The 18851-nt window shown below is 37.8% G+C and overlaps 1 protein-coding gene across 1 annotated transcript in view; it reads right to left on the bottom strand.

The window, feature by feature from the left end:
- Positions 1-7472: 7472 nt before the first annotated feature.
- Positions 7473-18851, bottom strand: part of LOC137658645 (protein SSUH2 homolog) — a 645191-nt gene continuing 633812 nt past the window's right edge. The window contains exons 6-7 of the mRNA XM_068393590.1: positions 13190-13397; positions 7473-13071 (exon numbers count right to left, since the gene is read on the bottom strand). Coding sequence (XP_068249691.1) covers positions 12919-13071; positions 13190-13397 — 361 coding nt within the window. The 3' untranslated portion in view covers positions 7473-12918. The remainder of the gene's footprint in view (positions 13072-13189; positions 13398-18851) is intronic.

The raw sequence follows: 18851 nt of genomic DNA on the forward strand, positions 1-18851 counted from the left end.
CTGTCGCCAAACTGACCAAAATGAGAGTCTTCATGGTGAGGTCCTTTAACGAGTCTGAATGTAAAGGTTCGAACCTGTTACTCATTAGGAGCTTAAGGACTATGTCTAGATTAGAAGTTGGAGATTCCTGATGTCATTCCTTAGTTGTTTCAAAGGATTTGAGAAGGTCCTGGAGATCTCTATCATTGGACAAATCCAAATTCCTATGTCTGAAGACGGCCGCTAACATGCTTACAAAAACTTATGCCTCCTTCTAAGGTACAGAAGGAAGTCAGCTATCTGAGTCATAGAGGTACTGGAAGAGGAAACAGAGTTGTCTCTGCACCATTCACTAAAACCCTCCCACTTGGATTGGTAAACCTTGTTGGTGGAAGATCTCCTTGCTCTCGCAATCGCATTAGCTGCTTCCTTCGAAAAACCCCTACCTCTCGTGAGTTTTTCGATAGTTTGAAGGCAGTTAGATGTAGAGCTTGGAGGTTTTGATGGTACCTTTCCAAGTGGGGTTGATTGATTAGATCTACTCTCAAAGGGAGGCTTCTCGGTGTGTCAACCATCCATTCCAGTACTTCTGTGAACCACGCTCTTGTGGGCCAAAAGGGGGCCACCAGAGTCATTCTGGTTCTCTCGTGCGACACAAATTTTTGAATCACTTTGTGCACAATCTTGAATGGTGGAAACACGTACACGTCCAGGTGGGACCAGTTCATGAGGAAAGCGTCAATGTGAACTGCTTCGGAATCTGGCACTGGGGAACAGTAAGTCTCCAGCCTCTTCGTCTTCGTAGTTGCAAACAGGTCTATACAAGGACGACCCCACATCTGCCACAGGTTCTTGCAGACTTCCTGATGAAGCGTTCATTCTGTAGACAAGACTTGACCCTTTCTGCCCAGACTGTCTGCCATCACGTTTCTTTCCCCATGAATAACTCTTGCTTGCCTATGTAGGACAACGCCGTAGTATTGTCGGAGTTGACCTGTACCACTCTGTTCGGGACTGATTCTTTGAATCCTTTGAGGGCTAACAGGACTGCCAACAGCTCCTTCTGATTTATGTGGAGGATCTCTTGATCTTCTGTCGAGGAACCCGAGATCTCCAACTTTCCCAGTGTTGCTCCCCACCCCGAGTCCGAGGCGTCGGAACACAACACAAGGTCTGGTTTCCTCTTTTCCAGAGAAAGACCCTCTTGAAGCTTGACAAGGTCATTCCACCACTGAAGGCATCGCTTTGTGGATTCTGAAATGGGGATCCACTTTGTCTCCAGCTCCATATCCCTGTTCCAATGTAGACTGAGGTGAAATTGAAAAGGGCGAAGATTCAGTCTTCCCAGGGAGACAAACTGCTCCAATGAGGAAAGGGTCCCCAGTAGACTCATCCAATCCCTCGCAGAACACTTTTGCTTCCCTAGAAAGCATTGAAGTTTCACCAGGGCTTGTTCTGTCCTTGAGGCAGACGGAAAAGCCCGAAAAGCTCGACTCCGAATCTCCATCCCCAAGTACAGAATCTCTTGGGATGGTGTCAGTTGCGACTTGTCCCTGTTTATCAAAAGACCCAGTTCTTCTGATAAATTCAACGTCATCTGCAGATCCTACAGGCAGCGATTGTAGGAATGAGCTCTGAGGAGCTAGTTGTCCAGATACAGAGAGTCTCTGATACCTTTTGAATGCAGCATTCCCGCTACATTTGACATTAACTTTGTAAAGATTAAAGGCGTGGTGCTTAGGCCGAAACAAAGAGCCCGAAACTGGAATACCTCCTCTTTGTACATGAACCTCGGGTATTTCTTGAAGTCTGAATGGATGGGGATGTGAAAATACGCATCCTGAAGGTCTAAAGAGACCATCCAGTCGTCCATTCTGACTGCTGCTAGGACTGATTTTGTTGTCTCCATAGTGAACTTTGTCTTCCGTACGAAGACGTTGAGTGCACTCACATCCAGGACTGGTCTCCATCCCCCCGAGTTCTTGGGAACCAGGAACAAGCAGTTGTAAAATCCTGGTGACCCTAAATCTTGCACCCTCTCTATTGCCTCCTTCTGTAATTAGAGCGACATTTGCTGTTACATCGCCTGTATCTTTGATTCCCTTCTGTATCTGGCCGAGAGGTCTATCGGAGTTACTACTAAAGGAGGTTTTCCTAGGAAAGGGATTTTGTATCCCTCCTTGAGTAACTGGACGGACCAAAGGTCTGCTCCTCTCCCATACTTGCCAGAAGTTGGTTAGTCTGGCTCCTACTGCTGTCTGAAGGAAAATGCAGTCAGACCCTGCTTCGCCCTGGTCTCGAGCCCCTCCTCTTCGCTCTCCTTCCCTCGGGTCTGGTACTATCCCTGCCGAATGTTTTCCCCTGAAAGGGCTGAGAAAACTGATGGGATGGTGCTTCCTCCTTAGGCTTACGACTTGAGAAGGATGTGGCAGAACCTTCCTTGCTGTCTTAGACACTAAATCCTGTGTGGCCTTTTGGGTAACGCAGGAGAGACTTCTCTGACCAGTTCTTGCAGGAAAAGGGATGAAGAAAGAGGTGCGTACAGTAACTCCGACTTCTGCATGGGTGTAACCCCATTTGCCAGGAAAGCGCATATTTGGTCTCTTTTCTTAAGAACACCCGCTGAGAAAAGAGCCGCTAACTCGTTGGACCTGTCTCTCAAAGCTTTGTCCATACAAGATATAATATGGACGAGGCCTTCTGTGTCCACATCCTTCAATGAATACACCTTTTTCCCCAAGGCTCCCAGAGTCCAGTTGAGGAAATTAAACACCTCGAAGGCTCTGAAAATGCCTTTGAGAAGGTAATCCAACTTCGAAGTCGACCAAAACACTTTGGTTCTCCTCATGGCCGTCCAACGAGGGGCGTCCACCAGACTCGAGAAGTCCCCTTGGACAGAGGCAGGGACTCCCAGGCCGAGAGCTTCTCCAGTCTCATACCAAACGCTTGATCTGGATGCCAATCTGGCCGGGGGAAAAGAAAAAATAATCTTTCCCTGGTCCTTCTTAGATTGCATCTAGTCCCCCATCATTTTTTAAGGCTCTCTTAGATGAGTGAGACAACACTATCTTCATAAAAAGGGATTCCTTCGAAGCCTTCCCGAGCGTAAACTCTGAAGGCGGGGAACGAGGAGCAGCAGGAACAAAATTTTCAGGAAAAACTTCAGAAAAAACTCTCATGAGTCTTTTTAAGTCCGCCGACGAATGTTGGTTCTTCGGGTCTTCCTCTTCCGACACCTCCTCTAAGGGATAACTAGGGGAAAGGTGACAGTCGTCGTTCCCTTCTTCCGACAGGTCTCGAATCGAAGTAGAGACATCCTGCCTCCTTGGAGTAAACTCCTTTTTATACTGACTTCTGGCGTCATGGCATCCAATATCATGACGCCTGGCGTCACGGTGTTCCAAAATTTGATGCCTGGAGCCATGACGTCCGCGATCTCGACGTTCGGTTTCATGACGTCCGAGGTTTTGACGCTCGGCGTCCCAACGTCCAACTTCTTGACGCTTGGCGTCATGACTTCCAGTTTCCTGACGCTTGGCATGATGTTCGACCTCACAACGCTCGGCATCATGACCCTCTCAACGCTTAGCTTTCTGACGCTTGGCGTCAAGGCATGAAGATTCTTGACGCTCGGCGTCTTAGCAAGCCACTCTTTTCTTGTCTGTGGGCTGGTAGACCTTCATGAGGGAGGAGAGTTTCTGCTGCATATCTTACTGTACACTTAAGTTCGGATCAACTTGCTGCTGTGGACAAACAGGAGACGCTGCTTCCTCAACTAGTTCTCCTTCCACGTCGCTCAAGGAAACCGCAGAACGTTCAGGGGACAAGAACCAATCCGAAAGGGGAGGAGGAGCATGTACAGAGGTCATGCCAGCCTCCGATAACAGTTTATTTCCAACTGATGGGGATGGCCGCCTGACATCTTCCAACTTCCTCTTATCTCCTTCCGAAGTAGATGGCCGCTTGGCAGGAGAACTTTTCTCGGAGCAGGAAGGGAAATGCTCCGGACTGCTCCAATGGCTGTAACCTGGCGCCTGAGGCGTCACAACATGACGCTGCTCAGCAGCGGAAATTTTCCCCTTGAGAGGTCTCGATGTAAGATGCCAGCCCCATCTGGGGGCTGCATCATCCGACGAAGAAGAAAGCACTTTTACCTCGCCTTTTCCATGGCAATGGCGAGCGTCCTGGGAAGCGTCAACAGGTACGCTCGAGGGGACGAGACGCCTCTCACCTCCCTTCGCCTGTCGACATTCCTTCTCCAAGGGGCTGGGGAGCTTGGAAGAGGTCTAGGGCAAAGAAAACAACAGGTCTGAGCAGCCACACCCTCCACTGCACTGATTAATTTCCCTGACCCTTTAGCACTGACACTTGCAGTCTTTAACTCCTTCACATCGGACCATAATTTAATCCTGTCCGCTGCGAGCGACTCCACTCTCTCGCCCAGGGATTGAATGGCCACCATCATGTCCTTCAGAGTTGGCTCATTAGGTTTAACAGTAGTGGGATCTGAAACTACCACTGCAGGGGAAGGATCAAAAGGTTCGTTAACAAGGGAAGGGGAACAATCCCTAGAAGAACGAGATAAACATTTACTTCTCCTGATCCTATCCCTTTCAAGCTTACGAGTGTAGCAGTCATACTCCAACCACTCACTCTCAGTCAAAATTACACATTCATCACAACGATCATCCAACTCGCAACATTTACCTCTACATTTCACACAAATGGAGTGGGGGATCAACAGAGGCTTTAGCAAGCCGGGCCTTACAACCTGTCACACACCTTCTAATACTCGAAGAAGAGTCAGACATTGTAAAAAAAAAATGAAAGAGAGATCAAAACAAGCAAGGGTCAAAACAACAATATCTAATCGGGGCCAAGAAAATACCAAAAAACAAATCCAAAATGAGTGAAAGCCAAAGCCAAATTGTACTTCATCAAAATAACTGCGATTAACACAGGCTACAGCGAGCGAAATTCCATCGATGTCACCGGTGAGGCGACAGGGAAGATCTGAGGAATAGTTCGAATGGTTCCAGGTAACCTGGGTAGAGGGCGCACTGGTGGTACACCTGGCTACCCAATCGGCGATTGTCGCGAGTTTTGAAATTCTGCCGTGATGTCAGGGACTAAGTATATATATATATATATATATATATATATATATATATATATATATATATATATATATATATATATAACTACCAGGTGAGTCAGATGTTTAAAAGTAATAAGTAGAGTAGCACCAGAAGAAAAGAAGGACATACAGTATAGAGCTTCTTCAGCATAATCATTTCTGATATCAAAGAATTCCTGTCATCATCTTGGCAACCACCACCCACTGCAAAGGCCACCTTTACCTGCATTTATCAGATATGTTATCTGCAAGGTAATCCTACCTTTAAGATGATTTTGATAGCTGTTTGGGTCCATTCTCGAGTACTGTACTTTAATCTCTAATCTGATTTGTATGATCTTACAAATCATGTTCTATTTGCATTCCCTTTACAATTCTTCTAAAATGTAGCAATAACATTTCAATGGTTTTCCCTTTATTCTAATTTTAATTTTGCTGCTGCCCACCATGGCAGTGTTATCAGACTGTACTGGAACAACCTTACATCTTAGCCCAAAGTTTGTCAATTGATCAACTCTGCGTATTATAATTATTATTACTTTCTAAGCTATAACCCTAGCTGGAAAAGCAGGATGCTATAAGCTCAGGTGCCCCAACAGGAAAGGTAGCCCAGTGAGGAAAGGAAATAAGAAAGAACTACAAGAGAAGTTTAAGAACAATAAATGATATTAAAATAGATTTCTTATATAAACTATGAAAACTTGAAAATATCAACAGGATAAAAACTTCAAAATAACAAGAGGATGGGAAACAAGTTAGAACAGTGTGCCTGAGTGTACCCTCAAGCAATGCTTTAAACTTTGCACGGTAAACAAGCAAACAGTTCATATGACTGAGCTACATTGGGTAACAATGATCGTTTCTAGATCCATTCTCTTGAGGTTCTCACTTCTGATGTCCATTGCATATCTATCTAGACTATACCTTTAGCCCTGAAAATATAACCTTACAAAGCATGTGTGCTTCTCAGTTACTTTAGTTGAATATGTAGAAAACTAAATCAAAACTATAAAATAACAGTAGATGATTTGCATAGAGACAAAGAAGAAAACCTTATAATGACTGACATCTAGAGAACTAATATTAATATTTTTCATAGGGTTAATCTATTATTACCTTACTATTAGTTACCATTTCATAACCTATAATTTGATCCTGTTAAGTAATATGTTCTATATTTTACAGGATTGTAAGAAAGGAAGATTAATTTAAATTGTCAATCACTTGTTTCCAACATTTATTTCATTAATGATACTTCAAGTTGATGAGGTGAAATGTGAGTAAATGAGTAAACCATAAACACAAACTATTACAATGTCAGTGTTCATAGTTTGTAAAATAAATTATTTAAGATTTAACACATCTCTATCTATTCTGGAAGAAAATGAAAAAAAAAACAGACTTAATTCCCACATAACTGTAGACAAATGCTTTCTATGTATACAATAATGTTGTGAATAGAAACACCTACTATCCCAATATATTCCAGTGGTTTGTTTCTGCCCATTGTGGATATATCTATGATAAAGATGCAATAAAGAAATCACTGGTGACATGATTGATTTAAAAAGATGCAATCAAGAAATTACAAAATTATTGGCGACTTGATGAATGAGTGATGAATGAATGTTCAACAAATGCCTAAGCTACTTGTGTGGATACAGAAGTTGCAGCATGTGAGAGGGTCTGACGAAGAAAGGAAAAATGTGGGGGGTCACCATTGTAACATTAAGGGGGGCAGAATAGAACGGTTAGACAGTAAAATTGGCATGTTATAATGAACACAAAAAAAAAAAGAAGAAGAAGAAGAAGAAGCAATTAGATTTACATTGTGTTATCTTTGGTTAAGAAAGGAAGATGGAAAACTATCCTGGGATACTGATTTATGAAGGCGGTAAGGGAAGGATTCTATTTCAGTGAATATGAGAACATACTGTACAGTATTTTCATAAGAAGTGGAAAAGTGAATATGAAGATGAATGATTCCTTAAAAACTCCTAAAAGGTGGTCATCATGACTGGACATCAAACATCGAAAGTTACTCAAGCTTCAAAAGCAGGAAGGAGATAAAATGAATAAAGGTATATGAAAAAAAATATTTAGAACAAGAACTGAAGCTGCAACTTACTTTGGCATGATACACAGCAGATAATCTATGACTACTGCTAAATCCTACACAAAGAACTTCTCCTTTTGTACCAGTTACATGTATCATAAGAAACCAAGGCCTCCATCTACTAACCAAATTTCCGTGCAGGAAGTCATCATGAATTTACCAAAGAAGGCTTTTTTCAATATCTACTGTGGAACTAATAACAACCAATGATTTTACAAGAAAAATAATGGTATAGACATATTTACAACTTTAATGACATTTATTGCTTTACTTGCAAAAGTTATGAGAATCTGAAAACATAACTGTATTATTAAATTTGGCTGAAATTTACAATGTAAAATGTTATCTTAGAAAAATTGAAAAATAATAGTGCTAAATTGAAGAACCCTCTCATAATAGCTAACATGTGCTAGAAGTACAGCAATTTTTGTTTTCTGCGTGGTAAACCATTACAAAACAAAAAAAATCATCAAAACATTAAATTTTCAGTGAGATGTTATTGTAACAATACTGAAATTAATCCAAATAAACTTTAATACGCAGCATCTCTTAAAAAACAAATGTTCAAATTCAACCAATTTGAACACCAATTTTATTTATAACTCCTCTCTAAGGAATTATAGAAAATTTCACAACTGCAATGCAAAACAGTGTTGTAGCATACGTTACTCGGAACATCTCGACACCTACAAGAAGTTTAAATACAATATTGCTCACCAAAACTTATTGAAGTTCAACCAATTACTGTACACGTCTTGTGACCATAATGAAGAAACTTTTTAAATTTATTATTCCCTAGAAATTTGCTTAGTGTGGGGGCCCTGATGACTATCAAAAGAACTCTCATGATGGTGAAGACTTGCTTTTTTATAATTCTCCCTAAACACTGCAGTGGGAATGACGTGCGCTTACAAAACAATGATCAATCATGAAAAGTATGAGGTTTCTCTATCTCTTTCTCTCTCTATATACCGGTATATATATATTATGTATATATATCAAAACATATGTGCTTGTTACCTTATACTGTACAATACTTGTATGCTTGCATGGATGCTTGTAATTATTCTGTAGTGTTGTGTTTATTATATATGTATATTAGCAATAAATTTTTAGTTTGTACACAATGGCTTTGATCTTTTTTATCAAGTTGTTTACATGAGTATGTACAGTGAGGTGGGATGTTTTCAGTTTTATATGTATTTTAACACCTTAGTCTTCAAATGATTATATTAAATTATTTTTCTACACCTTTCAAAAGCTGTTCCATCAGTTAAAGATCTCTTGACATACACAGTATATACAGGTTATACATTTAAATTACAAATTAGAATACATTCATAAAAAGCCTCTACCAAGTATTACTACTTGACAAAATGTTCTACTTGTACAAGTGTACATATCGAGCAAGCAGTATCTATGGCAGTTGTTACTTGCACACTTTTAAAGACTAGAAAGAAATAAAGCCTTATACTGACACAGTACAAACTCTGATCCCAGACACATTGTTCTCTCTCTTTCACAAGAGTCAAAAGCTCTGGTTTATTGACAAAATAAACTTTCAGTGACTGCTACATGAGCACAGAAATAAAGTAAGGGTGTCCTAGAATAGATTAAAAACAGTCAATAATATCAAATTCAAGTAAATAGACAGTGTAACATATTAACTCCAAGTATTAGAATTTTACCTTTGATACTGCTACATCATATCTGAGAATGGTTAATGCATACAGTATTCCAATGTCAATGCCAATAACTTTAGTATAACCATGAGTGACAGCCTATATGCATGTGAAAATGGCTCTACTTCAAAACCACTACACAAAATGAGGTAGAAAATAACTTTACTAGAAATATTAAAAGCAATAATGATCCTCAAACACACAAACATCGCCCATTTTCTATCACCTTCGTATGAGAGCGGCTAAAATTATGCATAAGAATCATGTGTTATTTCATTTTACTGATAATCACGGACAATACAACATCCAGCCTTTTATCAAGTAATATAACTATTTTTTTCAGAGAATGCCTTGAAACATTGTCTAAATAGTCAATGTACGAGTATATCGATTATGTCCACATACAACATGCACTTAATCATTCTGCTCTTACAGAATCTCTTAAATTGAAACTAATAGAAGTACAGGTCTGTAATCAGTTCAGTACCCGAAAACCTTTTTCCATTTCTAACAACAACTGTTCAGAAAATGGCAGTTTGAGAATATAAACACAACTACAAAAGTTGGCAAATAAATATTTAATTATCTGTGGCACTACAACTTTCTTTCTGAATTAGGGAAATCGTTTTAAAACTAGGATACTATATATGCAATGGCACACTCATGAATGAATATTAAAAATTATTCAATTTATGGTCTGCACTGCAGCTGCTTTAAAGGGAATTCCTTTTTTATTTTATTTTTTTTTTTACAAAATGACCATGAATGCATGAGCATGCTGTAAAAATGGCAATGAACTCTTGACTTGTTCATTTGTAAATGCTGTACAAGAGAAATAACAGGACTACCAAATAGCTGAGATATTTTGGTCTCCTGCTTTAATTAAAAGAGGCATAACGGCTATCTACAGTTTGTTTTCGATAACGAGCGAATTTATGGTAAAAAAAAAAGTCGCTGTGTTTCATAAACCTTGTATCGAGTCATTATAGATAGGCAGAACCATTTCAAAGCAAGCACATACACAGCAAGGAACAAACACAGCAAGGAACGAATTCTTGGCAGATACTTGTAGGAACAAATGCTTTTGGTTGTTAAACAACTACAGTACATTATAGTAAAATATAGTTGCCAATGATTCTGCTTCTACACCTAAGGACTAAAAAGTACAAATGTGAAAGGTTATTTGGGCTTCTGTCTTCTAAGTAATTATTAACGATACTTTAATAGAGTTTTTATTCAACTGAAGTCACTGAAGCTAAGTTTCTTAAGACTTCAAGAAAATTGTAACAACAACATTCCTAAATATCAAAAGATATATTTTGAATCACTAATAGTCAGAGTATAACTATATCATAAGTTTTACATATTTTTCCTTCACTGACTAAAGGTACTCAGGTCCTTCAAGCATCCTGCAAGCATTTGCTCTGTGATAGAATATATTTTTATACTTCACATTGATGTGCTACAAGTGGCAAATCTGAGATTTCACTGACCTTTATTTGCAAATGTCAACTTACATAGAAATTTTTAAGTACATTCAATGCAAGGTAATCAGATCAACTTTATACTCAAAAGAAAATGCATGCCCTTGGAAACTCAGTAATGCCAGCTGCACACAATATAAAAATTCAAATAATTTTATAATTACAGTACAAATAAATTAAAGGAAGTGGCAGTCATACACAATGAGACATTAAATACATCTACATTGAACATTGTAAGCATTTCTAAGATCTATATTTACACATTTTAGGAGCATCTGTGATATTTTCAAAGGTCATCACAAAAATGCTACCACTATGACTGAGCCAAAATTTTGAGTTTTGTTGGAACCCATAACAATGTAAATCCTTTGGTTCAGAAATTAGTCTTAAGAAAATCTTAATCTTGAAAATGAGTCAAGGCATATAATGGTAGCAAACTGACATTCAGATTGCAGGCCATAAAAACATTCTTATGTGCTTAATTTTCATAAATTTTTTCCAATAATATCAACCAGTAAAATAAACTATAAAATTCATACATTTAACAATGTGTTTTACTTTGGGTTTGGAGCAGTGTCAATGCCCAACTTTACCAAGTACATAGAGCTATACATATAATTTTTGTATTAACCTAACGCCAAGATATGCAACTGGAGATAAGTACCTTAACATACTTCTGGATATTGAAGTTACTGTACATGAAATTAAATGGTTGGATTAGGGATCAGAAAGCTACAATTTATTCCAATAACACTGTAGTATTCAATTTAAATACAAGATGTAGAAATGAAGCCATTAAGGAGCTTACACAGATCAGAATGAATACTGTCTATTGAGTTATAGTAACCATCTCCAGCAGCCTGACAAAATGTGTTGACTAGAATAGGAATGACTAGAAATATAAAGTCTATAACTGTATCACATGTTCATGTAAATATTAAACTCTCTCTAATAGCATTCTGAAACAAATATACAACTTTTCCACTTGGTTCTTGTATATCTTGGCACAATGTTTTATATAAGCCAGTTCATTGTAAAAGTGATTCAGTCCATTAAGAAATCTTGAGAGTAACCTTGAAGACAATTACAACTGTAAAGATTATAGATACAGACCAATCGCCAAAATTTTCTCAAATTCATTATTTTCATAAATTTCAACTATATTATCAATATTTTTCTTATGCATTTACACAAGGATACAAAGAATTTTGTTTCAATGACTAAAAAGCTCTGGAAATAGTTCAACTACATTAGCCAAGTCTTATGTATTATATGAATATAAAGAATTTTTTGTCTTGTGTGGACAGCTAACCTACAAAAATTTATTTTGTATTATTGGCCTTTTTGTGGCAACATTAAAGATTCTGAAAAAAGGGTTGCTATTAAATGTCCATAATGCTTTATCAGAAAAATCAATTAAATTTTCTTAGTCTAAATTATATTTGTATGATTCACATTTTGGGTAAACAAATGTAATAAATTATTTGCAGAATAGACATTGAACTACCAATTGTATGTAATAATGCCTAGAATGTTTGCATTGTGTTATTGTACATAGTACTGCATTACAATAAAACTTGGAAAGAGGAAACTGTACAGCACTTAATGAACGTTTGAAGGTAACCCTACTGGAAGGAAAAGGAGGTACAGTCATAATCCTGTTAAATGTTGAAAGCTTTACAAATACTGAATACTGTTTATGCAGTTTGAATGCTTGCTCATATGGCTGTGAGTTTTGTTCATGTAACAAGGCTAATGCACTTGACTGTACATTTGAGCTATTGGAACTAATGAAATTTGTGTTTATCCTGCTGAGCACGATTTACAACATCAAAATATAAGTAGTGTAAGTTATGCATCAGCATAAAGTTATTCCTATAGATGATTTGAAATAAATGGTGAAGGGGCCAAAAAAGATGCAGAAAGGATCATCATTTGAAGGCAAGCCTCTGAAGTGTTAATTGATTTTCTATCTATAGCATTGATAATTAAAATGACATGATGAATTATTTCAGCATTATGTCTAAAGCAATTTAAAAATAGCCAATGTACTAGGTTTTCCTAATATCTTCTTCATACTCTTGCAATATCAAACATGCTGAAGAATAAAACCTACAAAATTTGTCCCTTGGGGTTTTTAACTCGCACCAATGCTTTCAACAGAACGCCATAAGATTGTTGCAAACCCATAAAAATTACCCTACTATATCTGAATTCACTTTGGTACCTAAGAACGTTTATCAAACATTAAATACTTACTATGCAGCAATGCTGTAATGATTAAAAAAAAAACACAAAAAAACTAGCCGTAAAATATTATGCAAAAGAAAACTTATGTTGTAGAAAAACACTTACTGTAGTATGATATCATACAAGTATCAAATTATTTCTGCATAACCATAAATAATCCAGGCTTAATAACAGCTTGAAATCATAATTATTTCAAAGTAAACTCAGGGATAAATCGTGTGCATTGCTTTAGTGGGAGATTATGTCGATGCTGATGACACTTCAGTTGAACTACATAAGGCAACAGCAACAGCCCCAACAACATGTTTGTGGATAGTCAGGCGAATGGACTTTATTTTCATAGCCATACACCCAAAATTTACCAGGACCACCTTTAAAGCCATATTCGACCTCAGCCACTGGCACGATTCGGACTTGGTGTCTCTGTCAAGTAACGAAGAAAGGCATTAAAATTCCTCCAAAACAAAAAAAAATTTTCTTTTACTATATTTTTGTACTACCCAACCCAAATTTAAACAAATCTTAAGTATTAAAACCTCACCTGGCAGTAAATCCTCTCATCAACAAATTTATTTTTGTGATTGTTGACAAGTTGTGCTGAGGCTAAGTTAATAGTGTTGTCAGGAAATTGTGTGAGAGGGTAGATGCGAGGTCCTTCCTCTTCAAAGGCCACCTGACCTGACACTTCCTTCACTAACTCTTCAGGTAAACCACCCTTCCTCACAATATGTTCGGAGGTATTTACTTTCCTGTGGATAAATATAGCAAAGTAGCTTCATTCTTTTTTTTTTTTTAAATACTAAACATCATCTACATATCGATTGAAATTATTGCAGGTAAATCTATAACCCCATATTTTTTTTCTTATTGCCATGAAATTAAAAGAATATACCATACAATTCTTGAAGAAAATGCATGCAAATAAATAATCTAACTTCAATTCTGAGATGACTCATTACATGTTTCTTTACTTCATAATTTCCCAATTCCACCATGAAGTAAGGTATTCCACTTCTGAAGAATTACGTATGCATTTTTCAACCTAATTTCTGTAGTAGCAAATGTAATTGTAATCCTTGGAGCATGATCATCATAATTCCACACTGCCTAATCAGAAATTTACGATTTTTAAAAGGATATGTATCAAAGGTCTCACAATCCATTAAGATAAACGGAGTTTAGTTTTGAAATACTGTCCCTTATTTTCTTGAGGAAGATTAGTTTTGAAATACTGTCCCTTATTTTCTTGAGGAAGATTAGTTTTGAAATACTGTCCCTTATTTTCTTCCTTCAATTACAAAAATCCCACTAAATTACCATATCCCAAACAAATTTGACATTTAAATATAATCAATGCCCAATAATTCTAATTTCTTGCCGACACCTATTTTTGTATACACTAAATGTCTACATACATTTGAGATGTGTCCCAAGACTGGATTCTTAAGTTGAAAAGTTCTTTTTAAGCCTAACATGATTAACTTGCATATCTAACTAACACCCCACTCACTCACTCCACTGGCTCCGGGCCCATGTGGTCCTTAGCCGCCTCTACAAGACTCCTCCACTCTTCCCTATCCAGTGCGATATCATGCTAGCAGGCAGGTGCTCCAGCTCTCAGGTGTTTTACATCTCTTTTGACATTATCTTCCCATCTCATTCGTGGTGTCCCCACGGGTCGTCTTCCCTCTGGTCTACAAAGCATCACTCCCCTGGCAATCCTGCTGTCCTCCATTCTGGCTACATGCCCAGCCCACAAATCCTTAATCTTCACTATTTTCAGTATGCAGGATTTTCTATCACTATTGAGATAGCCTGTACAGTACATGTATCATGAATTCCTACATTTATTGCACACATAAGATCTTATCTCTTCAAGACCATAGTTGAATGTTCTTATCTTGAGGATTTACTGTACACTGCTAAAACATAAATACTGAACTATAAGACTAAATATGTGGTACAATTATTATTATAAAGTTTAAGACTAATCAAATGTCTTCCCTAGCAGGGTTGGCATAAAACATAAAAATGAAAATGGTAATTATTTATTCATCACTCCAAAATGTAACAACCACAATTGGGGAAAAACATTTTATTATTGTAAGTTTTTAGAAATTTTCTATTATATTAAGTTTGGGCAGTTATATAAACTTCCCTTTAAATCGTGTTACCATATTAACTGAACAAGCTTCAACTTCATAACGTTAAAAGTAAAACCTGGTAACATTAAGAATAAAAACATGACACATTTGTCTCTACATCCTCCAGCTCCCCCTTTTACAATAATATACAAGAACACTGATCCTTTACCATACACAAATCAATAAGAGAGGCAAGTAGTCTATGATATAGCAATGACTGCCGAAAAATATAGTGACAATCTAGATTAAATGCAATTGATCAAGAAAATAAATAAATAAATTTTGAAGTAATTTTGAGCTCTTTTTATAGGGATGACTAACCCATTAGGAGGGTGGAAATCCGAAACAACTGGCTTGGTATTTAACCCGGGGTTTTCCCGTACGTGCTCTGCACATACAGGGAGAAAACCCTGACACTTTGCTAAAGTTTGTGGAACGCACAGTTAGCAGCCTGATTATCTCTGTGCTTGTGATGCTAGCAATGTGACTGGTCTAGGCAAAAGTTCTAGGAAACATAGGAATCTTTAGAACCAACCATTGACGTTACACGATCCTACCTTGCCAGGGGTATGGGGATATCAGTATTACAGTATCTCTAAAATAGTTTAAACAGGAGAAATGGATTTACCTGTAGATAAGCAAGGCCAGCTTGCAGATGGCTGTGGGTGCTGTCCCACAGGAGTGGGGTAGATGAAAGAATAAAAGACCCAGTCTTCTTAACATTCACCCCAGACTGATCTCGGGTAACTTTTGCCCTCAAGCATTTGCTACTTGTCCATCAAGGAGCCTGAGATATTTAAACCACTCGTTGTGTGGCCATAAAAAAACCAATGGAGAAAGTCTCCATGTTCCTACGAGTGTGTCACGTCTTGCAGGTAGTGGGCAATGAAGGTCGTTTGATGCTTCCACATGCCTGCTTGTAGGACCTGCGTCAGAGTAGTTTCTCTTGAATGCTACAGACGTACTAATGCCCCTAATGTTTGGGAGCTCTGGGTCGTTGAGTTTGGGGATGATCAGGATTCAGTGCAAGGTCTATGTCCTTGTGAATCTTAGCAGAGATGGTATTCCTTGTGATCCTCCTCTTGATATTCCCAATTCTGACAAAGAGTGCTGACACTAGGGGGAAGGCTCCTGCAGTTTTTTTAGATAATATCTCAAACTCCTCACTGGGCATAGTAACAGTTGATCTGGATCATCAGTTACAGTACGAAGACTCCCAATCCGGAAGGGCCTGAATATAGGATCCGCTACTCCTGGATTATGAGTGCTGGCGATAAACTCAGGGAAGAAGCTGTTTGTTACCTCCCCCCATGCCCTTTAATGGGTGACGTTGTAGGAAGAACCATGAAGTTCATTGACTCTCTTGGCCGGAGCAAAGGCAAGTAGTTTTTTTGTGGATTTTGTATAAAATTTTTCACAATTCTGGCCATTTTTTGTACTGAAATCTTCTTATACTGTACCATCCTGTTCGTAATACTAGGCATGTAGTTAATTCTAATAGTCAGGCCTTCTCCACCATGAGGCTCAATACTACACAGTATTTTAGAAGTTTTATTCCTGCTGTGGCAAGAGTCTCTCTTTCAGTTTATATATGACATTTCTGATCGTTAGATATCTTATATTCTTTATCTATTAATACTTATAAAATGTATTTATTTCCATTCTTCACTTTATTTATTTGTCCCTGTTGGAGCCCTTGGGTTTATAATATCCTGCTTTTCCAGTTAAGGCTGTATTTTAACAAGTAATAATAATAATATTTGCACTAGGTACGCTATCAAGAAGACTATTCCAGGTATCCACTAATCTATTACCAAACCAGTTTTACCTGTGTCTTCTAAAACAAAATTTCCAATTCACATCCGTTGCCTCTAGTTCACTCTTGACAACTTATTTTTAAAATTATGCTTATACCACCCTTATTAATACCCTTGAACCATTCGGATACCTAATTGATGTCCCCTCGGTTTTGATGTCTTTCCAATGAGTCTAAGAAAGTCTCTCTGATCAATCTTCATATGAAATATTCCTGTTATTACTGATTTTTATTTTTACCATTCATTTTACTGTCTCCAAAAAGACAATATCCATCCCTAAGTAAGGTGACTAAAATAATACTAGAAGGGTTTCCACAATGTTATCATATTTCTGATCTTTAGTAATTGAATGAGAATTCTGGTTATTTGGGATATTACCTGAGTGGACCTGCGAAGATCTAACCTACCCTGACCTGACATCTTCTACCTGAGTTACTCTGAGTTGACCTGGGGTAATCTGACCTGACGTCTTTTAACTGGGTTACCGTACTACACAGGTGCATGGGTAATCTCTACCCAAGCCTCCTTGTAGACTAATTAGTGAAACTTACCTACTGAATTTTCCAGGTATCCTTTTAACAGTCAAATTAAGTTGGGCTGGACAATTCGTGTTCTTAGATGAAGTTTTCTGATTGGCAGTCAAAGAACGTGGTAATGTCTTGTGCTGACACCGATAAAAGGTTTTGATAATGTTGAGCCAACCATTTCTCCCAGGAGGACCGTCAATCCGAAAAGATAGCATCACAAAGATTGATACCCACAGTTATAAAGTGAAATGCCAATCAAAACATGACATATTATATTATGTTGATACTTCAATATTGACTTGCACATGCATGGCTGGGAGGAATGGTACCCCATGCAAGCACCCGTATGCTAATGTAAAAAGTTTTGTTGAATCATCACTGAATTTTCTTCCCCTGAGGGATCCACACCAACGTGAACACTTACTTTTCCTTGCTACTGGACAAAAGAATGTTCGTCTAGGATGGTTCATAACCCTGTCCATTACTGGAATGCCAGTAGATGTGATACCAGAGTACATGAACAACGGTGGCAATGCATTAAAATCCACAAAGTCTTCTGTAGAACCGATGGAAAGTAACAGTAGTTTTCCTCCTGAATCGCTGAATGCTCAGAAACTACAACAAAATCAGCAATCATCTTGATGTTGAGAAGGACGACACCACCAATGCTACTGCTGATAAACTTACTTCACGGGAAGCTGCGGTTCAAAATTATACCACACATTTCATAGAAATGCTGAGAAAAAAACCTGATGAATTGACTGAACCAGTTGAAATATATATCAAACAGTTCAACTGTATAAAAGCAAATTCTACTCTTGCTGGTGCCCTGAAAACCTTTGGGAAGTACACAGGTGCATCATTGGCTTTGCCTAAATCAAAGAAAAGTAAATTGTGTCAGAAAAACAGGACAGCAATCAAAGTTCAGCCAACTGCAGTTAGTCATTGCTCAACTATACTTGGGGTGAGATGTCTTCATTCAGGTCTTAAGGTCTAAGACCCTTCCGATAATGAATTGAAAAAGCCTACGATAGCAGACAGAAGTCAAATGATGCCAAAAAAAAAAAAAAGGAGACCAAGAAAAGCTCCTTACTCCCTAAGTCAGTGTGTTACTAACAATGAAAAGACTGGTCAAAATAAATCTTCCAAGTGGTAGTTTATTATGTATCATTAATTATTATCATGAATTATGTAATGTTCATGATGTGGTATGTTGAGTACGTATATATGAATAATGTAATTGTTTTGTCTGTGTTAATACAATAATGTTCTTGAATGTAATTATTATTATGTTTTTTCTTTATCTTATCATAAAAAAGGTATAGATACCTGTATTTGATAGCCTTGTGAATGCAGTTAGTAAAAGGCGTTGAGTGACATCACTCGTTTTCTATATTATACACATTCCACAAACATCACTTATTGCGGAGAATATAAAAGCAATGATGACGATTTGCATTGAAAAGGTAGGCTATTTGCACGAATCGATTAAGAAACTGTTTGGGATATTATAGCTAACACAAGCAAACTTTTGAAAATTAAACCTTGTCAGTAACATTTGGTTTTAAAACTTGAAAGGCATATTTTCCATTTTTATGGTAGATCACTATATATATATATTCTTCTTCTTCGACTAAAGCCTTTCCCGCTACGCAAGGTCGCTATTTCTAGAGAGCCGTTTCCAAGTTCTTCTATCTCCGATGTCCTCCATTGTG

This window comes from Palaemon carinicauda, chromosome 19 (genome assembly GCF_036898095.1).
Source record: "Palaemon carinicauda isolate YSFRI2023 chromosome 19, ASM3689809v2, whole genome shotgun sequence".
In the NCBI taxonomy this organism is placed as follows: Eukaryota; Metazoa; Arthropoda; class Malacostraca; order Decapoda; family Palaemonidae; genus Palaemon; species Palaemon carinicauda.